General features: G+C 20.2%; 4 protein-coding genes across 4 annotated transcripts; all 4 read right to left on the bottom strand.

Moving 5' to 3' along the window:
• Window positions 1-5,830: 5,830 nt before the first annotated feature.
• Window positions 5,831-6,734, bottom strand: MKS88_005202 (uncharacterized protein; the record flags this gene model as incomplete). The annotated part of the gene is made up of 2 exons (XM_067218443.1): window positions 5,831-6,514; window positions 6,645-6,734. The coding sequence occupies 2 exons, from the start codon at window positions 6,732-6,734 to the stop codon at window positions 5,831-5,833; spliced, it is 774 nt and encodes a 257-aa protein (XP_067071576.1).
• Window positions 6,735-11,401: 4,667 nt separating this feature from the next.
• Window positions 11,402-12,133, bottom strand: MKS88_005201 (uncharacterized protein; the record flags this gene model as incomplete). The annotated part of the gene is made up of 2 exons (XM_067218442.1): window positions 11,402-11,818; window positions 12,068-12,133. The coding sequence occupies 2 exons, from the start codon at window positions 12,131-12,133 to the stop codon at window positions 11,402-11,404; spliced, it is 483 nt and encodes a 160-aa protein (XP_067071575.1).
• Window positions 12,134-14,759: 2,626 nt separating this feature from the next.
• Window positions 14,760-16,248, bottom strand: MKS88_005200 (uncharacterized protein; the record flags this gene model as incomplete). Its single annotated transcript, XM_067218441.1, has 3 exons — window positions 14,760-14,959; window positions 15,551-16,013; window positions 16,135-16,248. The coding sequence occupies 3 exons, from the start codon at window positions 16,246-16,248 to the stop codon at window positions 14,760-14,762; spliced, it is 777 nt and encodes a 258-aa protein (XP_067071574.1).
• Window positions 16,249-19,648: 3,400 nt separating this feature from the next.
• On the bottom strand, window positions 19,649-20,630 carry MKS88_005199 (uncharacterized protein; the record flags this gene model as incomplete). The annotated part of the gene is made up of 2 exons (XM_067218440.1): window positions 19,649-20,280; window positions 20,615-20,630. 2 exons carry the CDS (start codon window positions 20,628-20,630, stop codon window positions 19,649-19,651), a joined length of 648 nt encoding a protein of 215 aa, XP_067071573.1.
• Between the last annotated feature and the right edge of the window lie 2,046 nt (window positions 20,631-22,676).

The following is a 22,676-nucleotide window of genomic DNA, read 5'->3' as shown; positions in this document are numbered from 1 at the left end:
AAACAACTCTGAAAGAAAATTAAATATAAGAAACACAAAATCAAAAATGTATAATAAACATATAATATGCATTAGTAAAAAAAAAAAAAAATAATATATATATGAATAACACAAAAAATCATGAAACTAACAGAAAATTTGAGAAAAGAACTTTTTAAACAAGTTTAATTTAAAATACAAAATCTTGTATATAGGCTACATTTTACAATTATTAAATGATAAAGCACCCATGAATGATGTTACATCATTTTTGAAATTAGCTCTGTCAGAAAAAAAAAAAAGGTAAAAAGACTATTAACAAAAAAAAAAAAATAATTTCCCAAACATATTTGAGGATATCCGAAAGCAAATATTCCTCATACCAATATGTATTAATGGCGTTGTGTTTTTCTTTAAAAAAAATGATTATATAAATTTGGAAAATTATATTATCGCATATCTTAAAATTAAATTTGATGAGAATATTCCTATAATATATTTGAATCCTATAGAAAGTTATTAAAAATTTTTTAATACATCTAATCAGAAAGAAAGAGAGAAGGAAAATGTATGTCTAAAGATTAACACAGAATATGGAGATGACTAACAATGAAATGGTGAAAAATGGAAAGAGAAAAACGACAAGAAAGGGAGAAAAGAGAATACTAAAAAAAAAGAATAGAACAAATAATATAATTGATTAGCAAAGAATTAACTATTCTTATGAAAATTCAACAAAGACATATAAAGAAAAGTTTGAATAAAAATTGAAAAAATAATAGATTCATTAAATCTGAATATAGATATTTATTAATATCAAAATGCTATATAAGATGATGATAATAATGGAAAGAAAAAAAATTCTGAAGCAAGAAAGCGAAGCAAGACATTAAGACATCAAATTTAAAAAAAAAGTTTCTTTAAAAGTATAAATCTTAAATTTAGCCATTCATTTACTGAGAAAATTTATGAATATGAAAAGTATTTAGTAAAAAATATATATAGAAAGGAAATTCAGAATAAAATAATATATACCGAAAAAAACAACAACACGATGACTGTGACTATGGGGGTAAAATAATATAATAATATATTCGAACAAAAAGCTAAATGATAAATTTAACACACAAAATGGTAAAAAGGCGGATAAGGAAGTTTCCAACAAGAGCAGAGTATTCTTTTAAAATATGCAAAAGGAGTATGATTATGATATACCCATGATATTCAATATAATTGACCCATTTGATGACTCATAATGTCAACAAAAAGAATAAAATATAAAAACAGTTATTTATAGAAATGATGAACTAACGAAGTAATGAAGATAATGTTTTATTGAAGTACACTATCTATATTTCTTCATAAGTGAAGAAGTATATTTTAGAAAATAGATCCACTTCAATGTTATATTAAATTTAGAAAAAAAAATACGAATATAGGAATATCTTTATATTTTTTTTTATAGATATGAGATAAAAAATTATGAGACTTTTAATCTAAAGAGTTATATTCAAAGGATAATATATTTAAAATAAAGATAAGACAATTATTACATTAACAAAGATAAGAAAAAAGTATACGAAGAGGAAAAATAGAGTAGATCAAATTATTCTGACTAGAACAAAAAGGATAACACAAATATATAAATGAAATTACTTGAAGCTTACACAAACATGGACGAAATGGAACGTGAACAAGATGGAACAGGAAATGCAGGTGTAGAATATAATAAGGAGGAATTTCTAAATATACAAAAAAAAGAAAAGCAGTGGAAAGAAAAAAGAAAGGGAAAAACAGTATAATGCAAAAGAAGAAAGGAGAAAAAACAAAAAAGAGTACAATAAAAAAGACAATGGAGAATTAATTGTGAGTAAAAGTGAAAGGGTGTATGAAAAGCACAAAAGTAAGGAAAAATGGAACAAAAAGGAAAAATAAAAAAGGGAAAGGTTAAAGAAAAAATGAAGGAAAATGAGAAGATACAGAAAAGAATGAAATAATTAATAAATAAAAGGAAATATTTTCATTATTTATAATGTGATAGTTTTATTTATTCACTGAAAAATTGTTCTTATTCGTGTATATAAGACTAAGCACAAAAAATTATAGAGAAGTTTTTAAGAAATATTATGATTATACAGCATTACTGCAATAAGAACTTATACTAACAAAAAGAGTAAATATACTAATTTTTGCTAAAATAAAAAATTTCATTTTTCTATTCATAATGGATTTAATCAATGTTAAAATAATTTTGGATAGTTAAAAAGTTCATTTCTTATTCACGAAGAAGTGACAACATGGGGTATCTATTAACTATTAATTTTTTTAATATTAAATTTCAAATTTGAAGTACAAATATGATAATATTAAAAAGAAAAGGTAATTTTAATATCATTTTAGTATATATTTAATATATAATTATTTACAAAAAAAAAGCTCTAATTGAAAAAATTATCGATAGAGTTAATTTTGTTAAATGAAGTTCAAAAAAAAAAAAAATATATATGTATATATATATTGTCTAGAACAATAATTCTAAATTTTTATTATTAGTGCCTTTCAGAAAAAATGTAAAAAAATATAAAATGGATTTTTTTATTCTAACAGTTTTTGTATTTTATATTTATAATAATAAAAAATGAGAGTAAGCATAGATGCGACAACACACATTAGGAATATAGTCATTCATTTTTTTATGCTGAACTTCCTAATAATGATCATATCTATTTGAAGATATTATTAATGTTAAGCTTTATTTTAAAATTAAAAAATGTAAAGTGTTATATACAATATAATTAAAATGATGGGATGGAAAAAAAAACAAAACGAAAAAAAATTATATTCATTGCAGACTCTTTAAGTTAAAATTTAGCATTTACTTACCCTTTATGCAACTTTTATATATATTAAATATTTTATGTTTGCTTTCTATAATTATATTAACCTTACAGTATTTTATATTATAAAAAAGCATAATCCAAATTAGCGATTACATATATATATGTATCATTATTATTATAAATAGAATAATGATATTATTTAAAACTATACATTTTATTTATCATTAATTTAAAAAAAATTATTAAACAATTCAGTTATTTATATTTTTCTTTTCTGATAAGAAAAATATAAGTTTATAATTTCTAGAGAAATAATAATAAATGAAAAAAGTAATAAAAATGGAAAAGTATATTTTGTGAAAAAACATTTTTAGTAATTATACTAATTTTAAAAAAAAATTCCCAATAAAAACTAATTTTGCATAAAATAACATAGAGTTTAGAAAAATTTAATGATAACATATAAAATATTATATAATAATAATAAAATTTAGCAAAATCAAAGTTGTATTAAAGTTTTATTGGTTTATGCGTGAATAGTAGCCCAAACCATATTTTTAATTGTAACTATTTTATACAACTAATGTAAATAAAATAAATTATATTTACTGTAAAATATATCTATGAAAGCACAGATAAATATAATCCATTATTTTTGTACCTTACTCTTCTTACATTAGGTGACTAGATAATTATAAAATAATTATATATTAAATAGTATTGTTTTAATTATATAATAATAATTTGATACTAATTTGTTAATCCAAATCAATCTTCTAAAAGACTGTTAAATAAAAATAAAATAGAAAAAAAAAATTAAAATTTTTAATGTGTATATAATGTAATCATATTGCACTAAAATATTAAAAAAAAATAAGATAATTATTTTTCTATATCACGATATATATATATTTGGAAATATTCTTTTGGTGGGACTTACAACGCTTCAACTATTTGAATATTCATACATTGTGAAATATTACAATTTTGTATTTATATAAAAAGATGCGCCAGTACACCTCAATAATTAATACAACTTATAATGAAGAATATAGAATTATACAAATTATATGAACTTATAAGCTTCAATTTAATAAATGTTTTCTAAATTTGCATGTGACTCTATGAGATATTTCTTATTAGAAGTAATCAATTTTTTCCAAAAATATTTTTTGAATCTTATATATAGTAAATAATATACATGTTAATTTAAATTAGTTTATTATAAAAATTTAATAAAATGAAAAATTTACATAAAAATAATTTACACCTTCGCGTGATATACTTAATTTGTTCTCCAGAAGACGTTTTATATCATAAACGCATATTATTTTGAAATATGTATATATTATCCCCTTAATATTTTTTGCCTACCTGCACTCATAAAGTCACTTGTAATGCATATTTCTTATGAATATTCTCTCTACAATTATAGTTCATGTTTATTTTAAATGATATTATTGTTAATGTTATAATAATAATGGAATATTTTACTTTTTTTATTTCAGTGTTTTGTTTAAAAATAAATGGAAGTATATTTTATAACTTTTATGCGCAAATCTCGTATATCTATTGTTTCATTATGTAATAATTTTTAAGTAATCATTATTAGAAAGCTATTACATATTTCCAACTATGCCATTGCTATTAATATGTCTACTAAAATATATGTTCACGAACATACATATTTTACACAACCATGCAAATGAAAAACATTTAAACTTAAATGCGGTTGCTTTTTTATAAATTCATATTTTCCATTAAATTTGAGTATTTTGTTAACATTTATTTTTTCTAATTAATCTGTCATGTTCAGAACTTATTTAACGAATTCACAATGCATATAACTATTCATATATTTATCTAAAATCAAGTTCAAAAAAAAAATTAAAAAAGTCAAATTAATGTACCTATCATAAAATGTATAACTTAGTGAATGTATCAAAAATTATACATAACTTATATTAATACAATAAGCACTTTTAACTACTATATATTAATAATAGGATATATTCAAAAACAAAATAAAAAAATATAATAAAAGAAATAAAAGTAACATTGTATGTTATGTATACATAATTGAATCTCATATTAACCAGAAATTCTAATGTATACAAAATTTGTAACATGTAATGGAATTAGTAACTCATTTACAGATTAAATCAGAATAAAATTATTATAATAAACAAAAAATCTCATTAACCTTTATCTTTTACTATTAGAAATGTCTTAAATGTTGGATACCCTTTTGTGTTTTACTTAACATTCTAATTATTCATTAAACATTTTATTTTATAATAATAAAAAGACAACAAAAAAAAATTAATTTAAAATAAATTTCATGTATATTGTGTCAAATTTCTAATTTGAGCTAATTTATTAAGTTTTATTTGTTAACTTTTCTTTTAATTATTCTTATATCTTACAAAATGAATTCATATTTTAAGTAAAATTAAATGTACGATACTAACAATTATGCAAGCTATGGTTTAGTTGTTACGCATATTTAAGCAAATATTAACAAAACAAAACAAATATAATAAAATAAACGAAAATAAAATATATCAGTAAATTACATTTATTTACTTCAAATGCTAATTAGTAAAACACATTTAATTTTAAATTAAAACAAAAAAATAATTTTAAACGGAAACATGACAAAAAAAAAAAAAAAAAAAAACTACTTTTTGTAGTTAATAATATATACTGATGCATGACTTCAATAGAATTATATAAATTGCGATTTTATATCTTACTTTTTACGTGTATACATATATAATAATTCATAAAAATCTATATAATAGCACATAAATATATATGAAGCAATAGTACTGTGTTATAATGACACAATACATAAATAAAATACAAAATTAAAAAAATGTAAAACATTTAAATTCACAAAAAAATTAAAAGAATACATTTTTACCATTGCAAATAAATAATTGTACTCACAATAAGTGTATACATTAAGCTTAAGCAACTAAAGTAGCGTTCCTTATTTATCTGTATCATTAAAGAAATAAAAAATCATAATTGTTATAAAAGTCTTCTTTATTGAAAGTAAAATGTTTCTTATTATCAATTTCGTAATGCGTATTTATTAAATTTTCGTTTTCTTTCATTTTATTGAAGACCTTAAAAAGTGCGTATTCAAGTATTAATAGAGATAATGCAATTACTCCAACTACTTTAAAAATAATGAAACTGTTTAACATTATACAATTAATAAGTACAAAAATAAACATCAATAATGATAAACACACCATCATTTTAACTAATGGACATTTATCAAATAAACTAGAAAGCATACCTCTTTTTTTATTCACCCTTTTTCTTAAAGACTTAACATCAATATATATATCTTTCATAAGATTATTTTTATAACATATGTCGCCACCTAATATTTTTTTTGGAAAACGTGAATTTATTCTTCTATATACAGGGAAATTATCTTTTTTAGCAAGTTTATAACCTTCCAAAATATTCAGTGAAACATCATTAAGTTGTTTGTTTTTTCCCTTGTCTGCTGATTCATTATTATGTATATATATGTTTGGGTACTCTACATTATTTGGTATCTCTTCATTTATATATGAAGCCACATCCTGTTTATCATTTGATAGTAATCGATATGATCTTTTATGAAATTTTCTATCAAGGTCGTAGTGCTGATAAAAAAATTTGTTTTGAGTACTCTAAAAAACAAAGTAAATATTTATTGTTTAAAACAATAAATAATTTCATTATAAAATGTAGTATTATACTATAAAAATAAAACATTAAATATATGAATAATAAATGTATCCTTAAGTAATAATATCATACTATTACGTCATTGTAAAAATGACTTATCCAAGTTAGAAGGATAAACATAGCAATATTAATAAAAAGTAGAGACATAATTTTTTTTTCCATGTTAGAGATCTTTAATATTATATTTTAATATTCTTATATATTTTGTAATGAAAAAATTAACAATAATGTATATTAATATAAAACCCGATAGGGAAGAAGCTATTTTTATTGAATTTCTTTATTATTAATTTTAACATTTCTTTAAATTCTAACTGAAACATACTTTCAACAAATCCAAATATATATATAAGTACAATATAACTTCAAAATTGTAATTTAAAATATTTATTATAATGCCATTTACAAAAAGTTAACATAACTTAAAATAGTTTAACAAGAGTTTATTCATAAATATACAAAATATATAAATTAATTATTTAACAGTATATAAATTAAATAAAATATGATCATTAAAAGTCTTGAAAAAAAATATTATTTCGAAAATTTTCGAAAATGTTATTTAAAATATGAAAAGTAATAAAATGTGGATATTATATATATTTATGTGTACTGTGGAGTCTTTTAATTATTTGTTTCAATGACTTTTTCTTACTATTACTTCTAATATTTTATAAAAATTATATATTATAAAAAATCTATTAGAATTAAACGCTAAAATTTATAGGAATAAATGAAAAAAAATTCTATTATACAAGCTATAAGATAATTCATAATAACTAAAAATTAATTTATTCATAAAATCTAATACGTTTTTCGAAATAAATTTTATCTTTTTCGTATTACATTACTTATGAAAATTTTTATATTTAAAAAAATATGATAAATTTTAATGCTTTATTCCTGTAACAAATCTTTATAGTATTATATACTATTTATATCTTGAAATACATATTTAAATACTGATAATATATATTTAAGAAATCGCTTATTTAATATCTATTCATATTTAATTCATATAAATATAAATTTATATTTTTATGTATTAAAATAAAAAGAGAAAAATATTAAAATTAAAATTAATAATAATAATAAAATTGGTAAATATCCATTATGCACAATAGAAGAAATAATTTCAAGAACATTTCTATCGAAATATATGTACAAATATAAACTATATATGTAGAATATTATTTGTTAATAAATTGAATAATATTGTTAAGCGTCACAAAAATTATTCATACATTCTTTTGTAGGATGAAAATGTCTTAGAACAAATTCATAACATTATTTTGTTGTTTTAGAAACACATACTAATAATAACATATATATAAAAAAAAAAAAAAAAACATATAATATTAAATTAAATTGACAATGTTATATGAAAAATATATTTCGTAACAATAATATAATATGTATATCCTTATATTATTGTTCTCTGTGTTATTCAACAGAATTACTATTTTAAAATAATTATAACCATAATACATTATTATAATCATATAACAAAAATTACTTAGTAATTGCTAACGAAAAATATTATTAAACTGAAAAAGGGAACGCAAATTATAATATTTAAGATTTAATATTTCATTTACAAAAATGGTAGAAAAGAAATTAATAATTATAATATTATTCTGTTATTCCACTATATTATATTACTTTATATGTATATAGATAGATATAATAAAAGAAGATCTTTATATATCAAGATAAATGTATTATACATGAGAGTGTCCATTTCTTGATCCATTCAATAGGTGAGAATTTATGAAAAAATAATATTTAAACTGTTTTAATAATTAATAAAAAGATGAATATGAATTTACATTATGATACATATTTATGAACTTAAAGTATGATCTATATATTAAAATTTTCTTTAATACATAGTGCCTATTGTCTCATAAAAATTTAAGAACTTTTCAATTTTATTAAATATAATTTTTTTTTTATATTTAATGGAACTTTATATAAAACTCATTTTATATACTTTCATTATTATGTTACTATTCATTTAATGTTTAATGTGTCACTGACACAAGGTAAATATCATATATAAAATGATAACCTACATTTAATCCACTTTTTCTTTAATTTGTGTTGGCATATTTTGAAACATGATACATGCATGCACGCACTAGTTCATTCATATATTCTTCACATATATTATAATTGATATTTTTTTTCTTGTTTATTTTCTTATGAAACCATGACTAAAATGGAATGATATTATGTATAAATAAATAATATATATATTTAATTCATATAATGCATAATTTTATCCTTTTATGGAAACAAAGTTATATATAAAGTAACATAATGCACTATAACATATAAGGAACTATTTATATTTACCTTATAAAAAAGGAAGAACATGAAAAAATATATCAATAAGCACTGTACCACAGTTAATAATGAAATATATAAAAAGTATCCCATAATAGTTTATTACATATTTATGAAGCAATAGGTTATTAGATAAATTATTAGTATTATTCCTCTATATGATGTTTTAGCCATTTTCTTTGTTCTTTCTAAAATGTGTATAACGTAGTAATCAATTAAGTTATAATTTACTACCAACACAAATTTATTCTTGTGAAATTTCAAACTATATATCACTTTTAATTTCGATTACTTTTGGGGGGCATCCATCACATAAAAAAATATTCTCTACATTTAAAAAAATCCTTGTATATCTATATATATATATATACGGACCAATATTAAAATGAATATAACATCCTTTATATAATTTATTATTTATTGTGTTTAATCAACTATTAACACATTATATTTTTATCAATGAAAGTATCTATATTTTACTTTCAATAAAACGGAAACTTATAAAATAATTATGCAGTGTACTTTCTTCTTCTCTCACTTCACCTTAACCACAAAATTTGGAGCCATTAAGAAAGCAATAGAAACGATCATATTTTTTTGACTTCTGCACTAATACAAAAATAGCAAATTAAAAAAAATTAAACATATTACTTTCAAAATAATTATAGAGATTGAACATTAATATATATATTCCATATGTTTTTATTTATTCATTCGTTACAAATGTAAAACAATGTAAAAAAATGTCATTGCTATTTCTTCCATTGTTTATTTTAGATGAGCTTAAATTTTTTTTATTTTTAGTACAATATTTCTTTTCTTTTTACAAAGATTTTCTAAAAAATTTAAAAACATATAGTAAAATATAGCTACTGATACCACAATAAATATAGCTACTACTATTATATATACACCTTATCAAATTATTTACGCATTTTATAAGAAGTTAAATCTCCTAAAATATTATTATAAAAAATATTCACAAAACAAAAAAAAGGAATTATGAAAATTTTTAAATACTCAAGTTTATAAAATAATATTCTGAAAACTTAGTAAAAAATTTATGTAACGTTTATAAATAATTATATAAAAAAGTATGCTTAAGTAATTACTAATATTTGAATTAATCAGTTGAATTATTATTGATATTCTACATGAAAAAAAAATAAATTCTTATAAAGAAAGTATAATAAGATTACATAAACAGAATATATAATTAGAAAAAATATTTCAGAAACATACTTAATAGTAAACAGAATTAAAACATTTTGTAAGTCCTACATCGTAGTTATTACAACAACATTCAATGATTCCGGAAAATTAAGAGCTGTATATAAAAAATTACCTTAATTGTCACTTTTTAACAATCTATCTTTCATAGCATATATATATATATATATATACATATATGTATCATAAAAATAAAGAATTTTGCAAACATAAAAAAATTCCTTTTTTGAAATATATATATCATTGTTAAATTATGATTCATTATAATATTATAACATATGCATTGTTTATAAACACGTTTTAATTAAATAAGTTTCTTTTATATATATCAGTTAACAACTGTCCATTTATGTATATTCAAATAATTAATCATTACAAAAATATAAGTAGATAATTTTAATAATAAAAAATATAATGTTTAAAAATATAAATAAATTATATGTTAATATACATATTATTTTAATAATAATATGTATACATGAAAATATAAACTTAAAATTGATTAAAAAATGTTTCTATTTAAAACAATAAAAATTTTTATAAACTTTAACCTAAAAAATAAAATAAAATAAAATAATAGTAATATAAGGCTTAAGTTCATGTATGATAATTATATTATATTTAAGTGGAGTTTAAATAATCAATATATATATATATTCATTCATATGTGAATCTTTAGTCTTCCACTTTATTTTTCTTGTAAAAATATTTGATTATGTGTACCCTATAGCAATTAGAGTATTTTATATGGTAAACGTACTAATTTATATCTTTATCATTTTCATTTGTTTCAAAATTCATTTTAGAAAAAGCATGTGTACAAATTTTCATCATATGCACTCTATTGCTCAAATAAAATAAATATATATTTATTTATTACGTTTTTATTTCATTACTTCTTTACTACACCACGTCTATATTCTTTCTTATTCTATTATTTTCGCAAAAGTGATTCTATACGTCATTTTCAATACTCTCATTTTATGTTTCTACTATTCATCGAACATTTTCTTGCATGTAATTATCATTTCTTTTTCAAAATTTGCAATTGCATTTCTACTTTCATTAATAACATCTACAAATTCTGTCAATGTAAATGATTTCATATCAAGAAGGGCAAAAAAACGCATATTATAAAAAGTTTCATGCTCTTTTTTTCTTTTTAAAATCACATTTAAACAATTTTCCCATTTAATATTCATAGATTCCTTTTTTACTTTATACTTATCTTTTATACTTTCAAAATGTATTTATAAATTATAAAGCATATTCGCAAACTTATCTGCCTCAATAGTGCGCACTTGCAACCATATAATATTCATGTCAGGCAAACTTGGAACTTCTTCTAAATTATGAATTAACGAATATAATTCTTCTTCAGTTAATTGTATTTTTTCTTCATAACATTTTTTTCGCAATAAATCAATGTCAATATTACTTAATTGTTGTTGTAAAACATTTTCCACATTTATTCCAAATTCATTCTCATTATATTTCTTTTCAAAATTATTGGTTCCACATGAATTTGAAACTACTGAATTGGTATCTGTTCTATTATTACTTAGATTATAACTCCCATTTTTCCTTAACTCACATAAATTCCTTAAAAAATATCTGCTTCTTATGTGTGCTTGTGTAACCTTAATTTTCTCAAATATATATATATTCTATATGAAAAATTATAAAATCACATTTAAAATAATATATTAAACGGTTTATTCACTTAAAATATAATATAAAAATAGTAAAAAACAATGTCTTATTTCAAAAAATATATTTCAACTTACTAGTAACAATATACAAGTAATGGAAACAAAACCTACAACAGAACAAAAGCTAGGCATAAAGTTTAAATAAATTCTTTTGCGAACATTTTTCTCATTCACAATAAATGAATGCATATGCAAATGCATAACTTTTGCTATATAAGTAACAAAATGAGTTCCATTTAAAGTATAAATGAATTCCTTACAAATACCCATTCTGAACTATTTATATTTGTAAATTAAAAAAAGAAATTATTTTCTTCATAAGAAAAGTATTCTTATTTTATATACCCACGTTCTTTATATTAAGGGGAAAAATGTTATAGTCAATCCATGGTTCGAACATTTAAAAAAGAAAAAAAATTAAATCCAATAAAATACAATACATTAAGAATTATTAAAATGTTTTATCATCATTGAATAAAAAAATATTTTAAATAATTAGCGAAATATGTTTTCCCTTTAAAATGTTCAGTAAAAGAATATAGTACTTATATTTTTATATAACCTTAAAAATGGTCCACATTTGGGGGTTATTTCACATTATGTGTCTTTTTTAATAGCCTTTTTTTTTTTTTTAGTATGTTTATTCCTAATTTTTTTTTAAAATAAGATTTAAAAAAAAATCACACAAATCTAGCAACATAAAAAATAAGTTATATTCTGAATATTTTTATAATCCGCGATTGTTACATGTAAAACGTTTTCTTTATTTAATTTTCTCAGTTGCTAATTCTCTCATTAAGATTTTAAACATAAATTATAAAATTATTTTTAATTTAAATGTACTTAATACGTTTAAATTTTCATCATGAAAAATGACGAAAACGCAATTAGTGAAATTACAATAATAAACTTCTTTTTTTTTTTTTTTTAGATAAAACAGTTTCTTAGTTTTTTAAAATTTATTCCACTAAAGATAATATTTCGTTAAAAAATCCTTTTTTAATCACGTATATTTATCTACCTATTTTTTCTTTTACATTAAATTTCATTACGATGTGTTTCATTTTTACGAAAATGTTTTCTTTTGCCTATGTACACAATTAATTTTAAAATTGAAAATAGTGTAAATGAAAAGTAAAATAAAATGTTCGTTCTTTTTTAAAAAATTATATAATAAATTGTACTTTAAATAGGACACACTGTAATACAAATTCTTCGTAAAATAGGTGTAAATCTTATTTAATTGAGGAAATATTGTATATTACCTAAGATTGCGATATGTCATATGGCACATATAATAAAATACATACATATGGATCACCTGGTGCCAAATATATTCCCAAATTACAAGTTAAAATTTTTTTTAAAAGAAAATATATTTGCTAAGATAATATTTTTCTTATTCCCCAAAAGCTTTTTAGCATATTTAATTTTATTTCTTGTTCTTTTTAGAATTTTTCTTTCTATATATTATCATTATTTTCTGTTTCTCATTTAAATTTAAAGTTATTTACTGTGGTAAAAAAAATATATTATGAGGGTGTAAAACATACATAATTTTTTTTTATCATTTTTTGCTTATTTTTTACACTAAAAAAATATTACACGAATATATAAATTTAGTACATGTAACTCACAAATTATATTTTTACATGTATTAGATTTTATAAAATATATTAATATATTAAAGTTTGTTAAGCAAAATTGGTGATTGAGACTGCTTAACCATTCACTTAAATTTTCTCTGCATTATTGTTTGTATATTTGTTGTTCACTATATTTACATATAAAACATAAATTTTGCTAAATAAAATATATATATAAAAAAAAAAAAGAGGGAAAGTAAAAAATTAATCAGAATTATGTAAGAAGAGAATTTATATAATTCAAATAATTCAATAAAGTTAATTGTGTTATTAGGAATATAATAAGATGGAAGATAGATATGTGTATATATTACACTTTAACAAAATCAAGTTTATTTTATGACGTTTTCTATTAATTATTATTATTCATAATAATTTTAAATAACGTAATTAATTTATTACATATATATTTTATTCATTTTATAGTATATTAAGCTAGTGAAACTTAAAAAAAAAAAACATATTGTTGAACATGATAATATATGTTTTCATAACAAAAATGTTTTATTTTTTATGTATGTTCTTTATTCATGAATGACTTACTTTTTAATTATCTTTCTTTTGTGTTTTATATAAATAAAATGCAGTACAATAAAATAGAAAAATTCACATTTAAAAAAAAAAATTCATAAAATAAAAATTTACCGTACAATTCCTTTTTTTTTGAGAATCATTTATATGCATAAGGATAGTAAATTTCTTCCTTAGTAATTGCCTTCTGCATAAACTTTTTTTTTTTAAATTGTTAAACATATTTTCACACACAAATAGGTGATTATATTAACAGATGCACTGTGTGAAATATTATAAAAAATAAATAATTATATATATATTTACATATGTATGCATGTGACAGAAGTTGAAATTTTTTCTGCATTTATAGTATTTAAAAGAATATTCTTTTATTCGATAGGAAAGAAAAGAATATATAAAAAGCTGAATTAACGTGTGTGAACATTTTTTATTTAATAATCTATTAACTTAGTGTTTTTAAGATAAGAATACTGTAATATATTTACTAATGTAACTTATTAGTAAATCATGTTCCCTTTAGGATAGTATCCACAGTGAGTATTAATTCCATACATAACAATGAATAATCTCCATTATTTTAAATTAAATGTCTTAAACAAAATATTAAAACAGCACGCACAAGGAGGTGGCAATATTTATATATGTATATATACATATATATATTACTCATTTATTGTAAATTATTTAAGTACTTGGAATATTTAATTTTAAACTATTTAAAGCGATAAAAGGGTTTTTCTAATATCTATTTTTGCAATATTTTTAAGGTCAAAATTGACATAACTCACATCTTGTGTTTTTCTAATATCTATTTTTGCAATATTTTTAAAGTCAAAATTGACATAACTCACATTTTGTGTTTTTCTAATATCTATTTTTGCAATATTTTTAAAGTCAAAATTGACATAACTCACATCTTGAATTTTTAATTAGAAACATGTTCATATAAGAATTATAATACCTTTCTCATTAAAAACCTTTGATAATAATATATTTATTTTTAATTAAACAAAAGTGAAAAAATTTTATTCAAAAAAAAAAAAAAAAAAAAAATCCATTATAACAAATTAAAATAAATTTGTTCATTTAAACAGAAAAACATAATATAGTTAATTCCATATTACGAAATAAAAATCACATATTAAATATAGTATTACTTATATACATATGCAATTATACATATAGAAAAATACTTAAAAATAAGTATACTAAAATAATAAAAGCTAATACACATTTAAGCATTACTAAATAATAAACAAAACAAAAGAAAAACCAAATATATTTTATAAAACTATTATTCCAATTCATTTTATAAGTTAAATGAACAAATTAAATGACATGTGAACAATTTATAAATAACACTCTGAGTATATATATAATTACTTTTTAATAAGAAAACTTTTACCCATATTATGTTTTACTCCTTATGTTGATAAATAATTTGGTCTATATTATATGCTATAATACTATTTTTGTATGTTCTTTTTTAATGAAAATCAATTTAAACCACTTTTATTCTTATTTGTAGATGTATTACTTTTTGTAATGAATTGATAAACATATTTTAAAAATGCCCCTACATAAAGCATTGTTATTCCAATTGCCTTTTCTGGTTCATCAAAAATTAATTTCACAAAGAAAGAAGGTGTAATAGAATCTTTATTTTTTTTTGAGTTGTTAATTTCAGTTTTAGAGGGATTAACATTTTTTGTTTTACCATTATTGAGTTTCATTCCTTCTAACTCTTTTTTTTCAGTAGATGTATTTACGTGTTCAGCAGCTAATATAATACCATTGTTTGTCTTATTCTCGCATTTACTTTCACCTTCTTTAGTGCGTAATAAAGTTTCACACTTTCTATTATGTTCCAATTCGTAGTCTTCTTTAAGTTTACTTAATATTCTCTTATTTCTTTGGTATAATGGTTTTCCTTCGTTCATTTCACTATTCCCATATATTTTAACATTGTGCTAAGTATGTTTATAAAAAAATGAATATTTTTATATATTTGAAGAAACTATAATATTACATAAAAAAAATATAAAAAGATAAAAAATGTTTAAATTTTTAAAACTATTCATAATATCGTACATTATCAGTAAGGCCTTGCAGTATTAAAATTATTATGGTAAAGACTGAAATTTTAATAAGATAATAGAGCATGTTCTTTTTGCCTCCTAGCTGCCTGTACTTTTGTGTTTCCATTTTTTAAGTAATATTAAAAGGCTCTTCATTCATAATTTATATATTACTCCCTTTCCTTTTAGCACTATGCTGCTTCGCACAAATATATATATTATAATAATATATTTTTTGTTGTTTTATCTTATTAATATTACAAGCTAATTTTTTAAAATTAAAAGTCTTATGGATGTTCTTATAATAATAAACATGCAAAAGTACATCAAAAACATAGAAATTATTTTTATCATATTTTTATTTATATTTTTAGTTAGATATAAACATAAGTACTTTTTCAATGTAATTCATAAATTATATAAATGAAATAAAAAATAATTGTTATATAGAGAAATTAGATATTCACCATTCACCAATAATAATAAAAAACATTTTCTCTAACATTATACGCTCAGAACAGAAATAAATTATGAAAACATATATATTTGGAAGCTATTGAAGCCGTAAATGATATTTAAATAAAGTAATATACCTAAAATTAACCTAAAAAAATAATTTAAATCTTATATAAATACAATATTATATTGTAATACCTAAAATAATAGCTATATATATTATTAATAATAATTTCACCATGAATACTAAAAAATTCTATATGTTAATTATAAAATATATTATACTTATTTAAAGCGAATTCACTCAATAAAATCAGCATTGTTAATATGTCGTCACATAAAAATTATATATATATATATATATACTTCTGTATAATATGATCATTTTTGCCTGTACCAATTGGCAGGTTCATGTTTTATGGCGTAAAATATCTTTTCTTAAAAATTAAAAGTTTTCATTTAGTTGTAATAATAAGTTACTATAATTTAGTTGTAATAATAAGTTACTATATAGTAAACACTTCCATAGTTTAATAATACTCGTAGTACACTACGATGAATAAACAAAAAATGATTTGGTTTAAATATTATTAAGTTATATTAATGACAAACATTGATATATTTATATAAGTAGATTACCCATAAAATAATCAAAAATCTTTTTTTCGTTTTCCTTTTTTTTTTTTTTTACAAAATAGAACTGAAAAAAAGTCAAATTTTTTTATATATACGAAATAAACAAAGATGAGTATTAAAAGTACTTGCTCAAAAAATGTACAATAATCTATAAAACGTTATAGAAGTGAAACTATTCTATTATAATTTTTCTATACAAATTAAAATTTTAATTGCACAACAGAAGAAAAATTAATGACGAATATCATTAAATTTTTGAAGTATAATAAAATGTATAATTATATATTTTCTTCCATCACTGAGTTTTCTCTATAAATTTATTTCTTCTTAAAAGAATTAAATATGGTTGTATCTTGTATTCATTCATCAATTCATTTACACAATTTATAGCATTTTAAAACATAAATGTTTAAGTTAAGCATAAAAATAATTTGATTTCGTATAATTTCTATAAACCTCAATTATATTCATAATTGTATTTTTTATATATCCCAAAAAAAAAATTTTCAATACAATTTTTTTAGTGAATTATATAATTTAAGGAAGATATATACTTGTTCAAAATTATTTGTAAAAAAAAAAAAAAAAAAAAAAACATACTTTGTTCAACTGAAATACATTTTTCTTTACAAAAAATATTCTTGCTTACATATTTTTTCATTGTATAAAAAATTTCGTGTTCAAAAAAAAAAAAAAAATTTTATATAATTCATTTATGACACCTTTTTATATACATAATTGTATTTACTCGTGATTAACTGACATGTAATGTGCTAACTTCTTTTTTTTTTTTTTTTTTTTTTTAATGCGTTTCAAATAACCTTGATTTATAAGAGACACTGTACCACATAAACTTTGCATATTTTAAACCCAAAGATTATGAATTTTTATACACCTTTAAAATGTGCCACAGGAATTATTCATAGTAATTTTAAAAGCATACAACTCAGTTTTTTTGGTTATTATTGATTTAACTATGTAAATATAAAAAAGTTTTAAAGGGATCAAATACCAGTGTATATTTAATTTTAACACTTTTTCGTATTCAAAATAATTTGAACTTTTTTTTTTTTCATTAATCATTATATATTTTATTTGCATTTCAAGGAAGTACAAAATTTTTGATGATGTTCTTTACTCCAAAATTTTAAGTTTCATTCGCATTTTTCCGGTGTATATATATATCTACTTTTTTTTTTTGGAAAATCTTAGAGAAATTAAATATTTTGTGTAACTGTGTTTCCATAAATGCAAAATTAAAACACTACTTTATGTATATTATTCAGACATTGTAATAATTAAAAATAATATGCATGTGTGAAATAGAAATACCTAAAACAATTCTCCATGAGTAACCAATTTAACAATATTTTAATTACTCAAATTGGAAAAGGTTCTCAAAAAAAATTATAATGCAAAGTTAAAATTTTCTTTAAACATTTATATTAGCTTCTTAAAAATCTAAGACAGAAAATGATTATGATATATACGTAAAAACTGGAGTTTTGGTTTTAAATCTTTATGAGGTACTTAAGTAATCTACATTAATTAGAACATAACTAAGATTAATTAATATATCTGTAAATACATTAACATGGTGAAATATGAATAATAAATATATATAACAAGGCAACACAAAATACTGTAATAAATTAATTCTATATAAATACAATATCGATCTCTAAAAAAAAATGTACATACTTAATATTTTTGTCTAAAATAATATTTATATTAATTGCATTACTATAGTTTTTATTATTTTGTTCTTATTTATACTATATTATATTTTGTTCCTTCTCAAAATGCTCTTATGTTACTTTTGTGATATTTAAATATATGAGTATTTATTTAGTGCTAATTATTTTATTTTTTTTTTTTATAGTAAGATGCTGTATAATATTAAAATGATATATATTTATTGGATTTCTTTTATTTCCGCATCCTTTTTTGTAAAATATTTCGCTAATCTTTACTACAGAAAGTAACAAGTACAATTCTTATAATATATTAACATTTTAATCGCAGGCTTTATTCACAAAAACAAATTAAAAAGCGTTATTTATAAGTATATAAAGTAAATAATATTACTGATCACTTTTATTACAGTATGATTTTGTTTTCCATTATGTTAAAATACTCTGTTATTGGTGTAATACTTATTTTTTATGTCTCTATATTTTTAACATAAACAATTTGACAAATAACTACTATAAAATAATTGGTTGCTATATATATAGTAAACTCCGGATATGAAAGGCCTCTAAGATTTTTTAATTTTATATAATACTAAATATCATTCTCGTTACATGTTATATTACAAATATAAGCGTAAAACGTATTAAAAAGGTACAAATGTTCATATATGTATATATATATATATATACTTTTTTTTTTTTTTTCTGAATAAATATAAATAATGAAGTTGATTAACTTTTTCAGGAATTATTTGCTAGTGAATATATTTCAAAATGCCATTGCAAAAGGTCTAGTATCCTAGCTCTAATTCGAAGTGCTATAAGAGATAACGCGTCATCGCTTATTAAAATATTACTGTCAGTCAATTTTGAATTATGTAATAAACGTATAACGGGTAAATTATTTAACATATGATTTCTTATATCTTCATGTGATTCTCTTAATATACAATCTAAAACTTGCATTGTTGTATCAAATTCCAACCTTAACCCTTCATATACTTTCAAAATTTTATCTTGATTTAATGGTTTATTTAAGAACACCTCTTCAACTTGTTGCTTCAATCTTTTTGTCATATTATCTATTCTCAATTGGGGATAACTTGGCATTTCAATGCTAACACGTTGTCTCACTTTTTCCGTAAGCATTTCTTCAGAATAGATAATGCTTTGAGTTCTATTTATATGATTAATGATATAAGTTATGATATCACCAAGAATTAATAATTCTACATAAAGTATATGATAAATTCTTATTGATTCATCCACTGTAAAAGAACAATCAAACGAACGTTTTGTCGGTAACCTTAGTCTACTGCCTTCAGCAAGATTTCTTTCATTGGGGTGCAAAAGATTATGTTTACTTTTATAAACTAAATCATAAGAAAATATTCTAAATAAAATGAAATTGTATAAAATTATTTTTGATAAAATGATTAAAAAAAAAAAGCTAACGATATTGCACATCATAATAATTTTCATCATGCAATAAAACAAGTATAAATGATGTAATTTGTTTCTTTTTTTTTCTTTGTGAACCACAGTGAAGGAAAAAAATTATATATGGTGTAAAAGCATAAACTAAACATTTTTACCAATATTTCTAAAAATACTGATATAAAACACATGTAATATGTGGTTGGGGGAACTAGCATATTTCTTTCCAATCTTTTGTTTTCCCTTAAGTTAGTAAAAATTGTTTTTAACCTTTTAATTTAAACATTAAAAAAAAATAATTTATGACTCTTTCGAGAGTAACATTTAAGTTTTCTTAAAATCATAGGCTCACTTATTTCTTTTATGTTACATGAAAAACACATTATTCTACATGTCCTAGCATCTTATATATAATTTTATCTTTAAAATGACCAATTATTCATATAACGTTTGCACATAAAGCAGTTAAACACACTGGATATTGAAAAAAATGGTTAACACAGTAATTAAAAATGAAAAAAACAATGTTCCTGAATATAACATTAACAGAAGAAACAACAGCAGCAACAACAATGAGAGTAACAACAACAACAATAATGACAATAACAGTAGCAGTAACAACAGAAGTAACAAAAATAACTTAATAAGGTGCGAAATTAGCTTTAATTATGCACTTTTGAAGTAAACGAGATAAAAAAAAAAAAAATTATAAGCTATATAAGCATTCGTGAAAATACAATTACTTATATTAATACATCCAAAATAATCACAAAAATATTGAGGAGAACACATATGAAAAAAATATTCATTCTTATTTTAAAATATTATATATTTATATAAAAATTCATTCTTATTTTAAAATATTATATATTTATATAAAAATTACAAAGATGACAAAAAGACTTTTATTAAGAAAGTTTTCTTGTTTGTGTTTAAAAGTCCCCTATAATGAATAAGCCAATTTACATCAACTTATAATCATTTTTTTTTTACATGTTTACATGAGTTTTTAAGACCACTAATACTTTTTAAAAATAGTCAAATGAAATGTAGTGATATGAATTATTACTATGTGTTTTATATTTTTTTTTTTTTGTAATATTTTTCACCACTAATTTTTCTAGCAAATACAAAATAAGTATATTATGTAATATTGAAAAAAAGAGCTTATTTTTCTTCTTCGTTATTGTTTTATAATTTAATTAAATTAGACTTATTCATTAAATTCTTTTTAAGCTTATAATTTTATTACTTCAACGTACTTTTGAAAATGTGTCTTTAAAATTATACCAAAAAAAAAAACTGTCTAAATTTATACATTTTAGTAAATTATATCATTTTATAATGCATATAAAACAAATAATAAAATAGTACACTATGTTGTGGTTACACAAATTAAATGATATTTTATTAACAGTAAAAATCATTACCACGTCTATGAAAAAATGAAATAAGGCTATTCTTAAATTTTCAGTCAGCTTAGTTTCTCCTTTATAAATTTTTAAAAGAACTTCGTTTATTCATTGGAATTTTGAAAATAAAGTATCACTTGTACATATTTCTGTTATAACACGCGAAACTCAATAAATTTAAGGAATAAAATATAATGCATTTACATAAAAAATACATATATTATACATATATATATATATACACATATGTGTAATAAATAATTCCATAGGGTAAATTACTTTATTTTAGTTCTACATTATTAAATAAGACCATACAAAATAAGTTTTTATATATTAAAATACATAACAGCAAAAATAAAATATAAACAGCTCAACGAATTACACATTATAGCTTCAAAAGCACTAACAGAAATTCCCAAAAAAAAAAAATAGTAAAAGTCATCAAAATAAATAGCAGCGTAATGAATGAAAAAACAAACTATAAATAGCTAAAAGTTTGTAAGTTTAAATTTCTAAACACTACATTTTTATGTTTTACTACATAAATGTTTAAAAAAAAAAATATGTAAATATAAACCATTTTACCTTTTTAAAAAGAAAAAAGGAAGTTATATTTTTGGAAATATCGAAGTGTTCAATACAAGTGGTGTATGTTCATTTAGTATTGTTTTTTTTTTAATTGATTCCATATTTTACACTTTTCTATTTTAAATTGCTTATTCTATCTATGAATGCAATTACAAATTTTGTAAATTTTTTCTTCGATTTATAAATACATTTAAAAGAGAGATATGCCTTTTTCTTTTCGTAAAACCTTTAACAACACTAATTTAAAAGTATTTAACCAGACCTTTTTAACTATTTACAAAAAAAAATTTTTGCATCTTTATACGTATAAAGAAAATTGATGCGTAACTTTT

The sequence above is a fragment of the Plasmodium brasilianum genome, chromosome 13 (assembly GCF_023973825.1).
Source record: "Plasmodium brasilianum strain Bolivian I chromosome 13, whole genome shotgun sequence".
Classification (NCBI taxonomy): domain Eukaryota; phylum Apicomplexa; class Aconoidasida; order Haemosporida; family Plasmodiidae; genus Plasmodium; species Plasmodium brasilianum.
The sequence above is the reverse complement of the archived record's forward strand: the minus strand, read 5'-3'. Positions and strand labels throughout refer to the sequence as shown.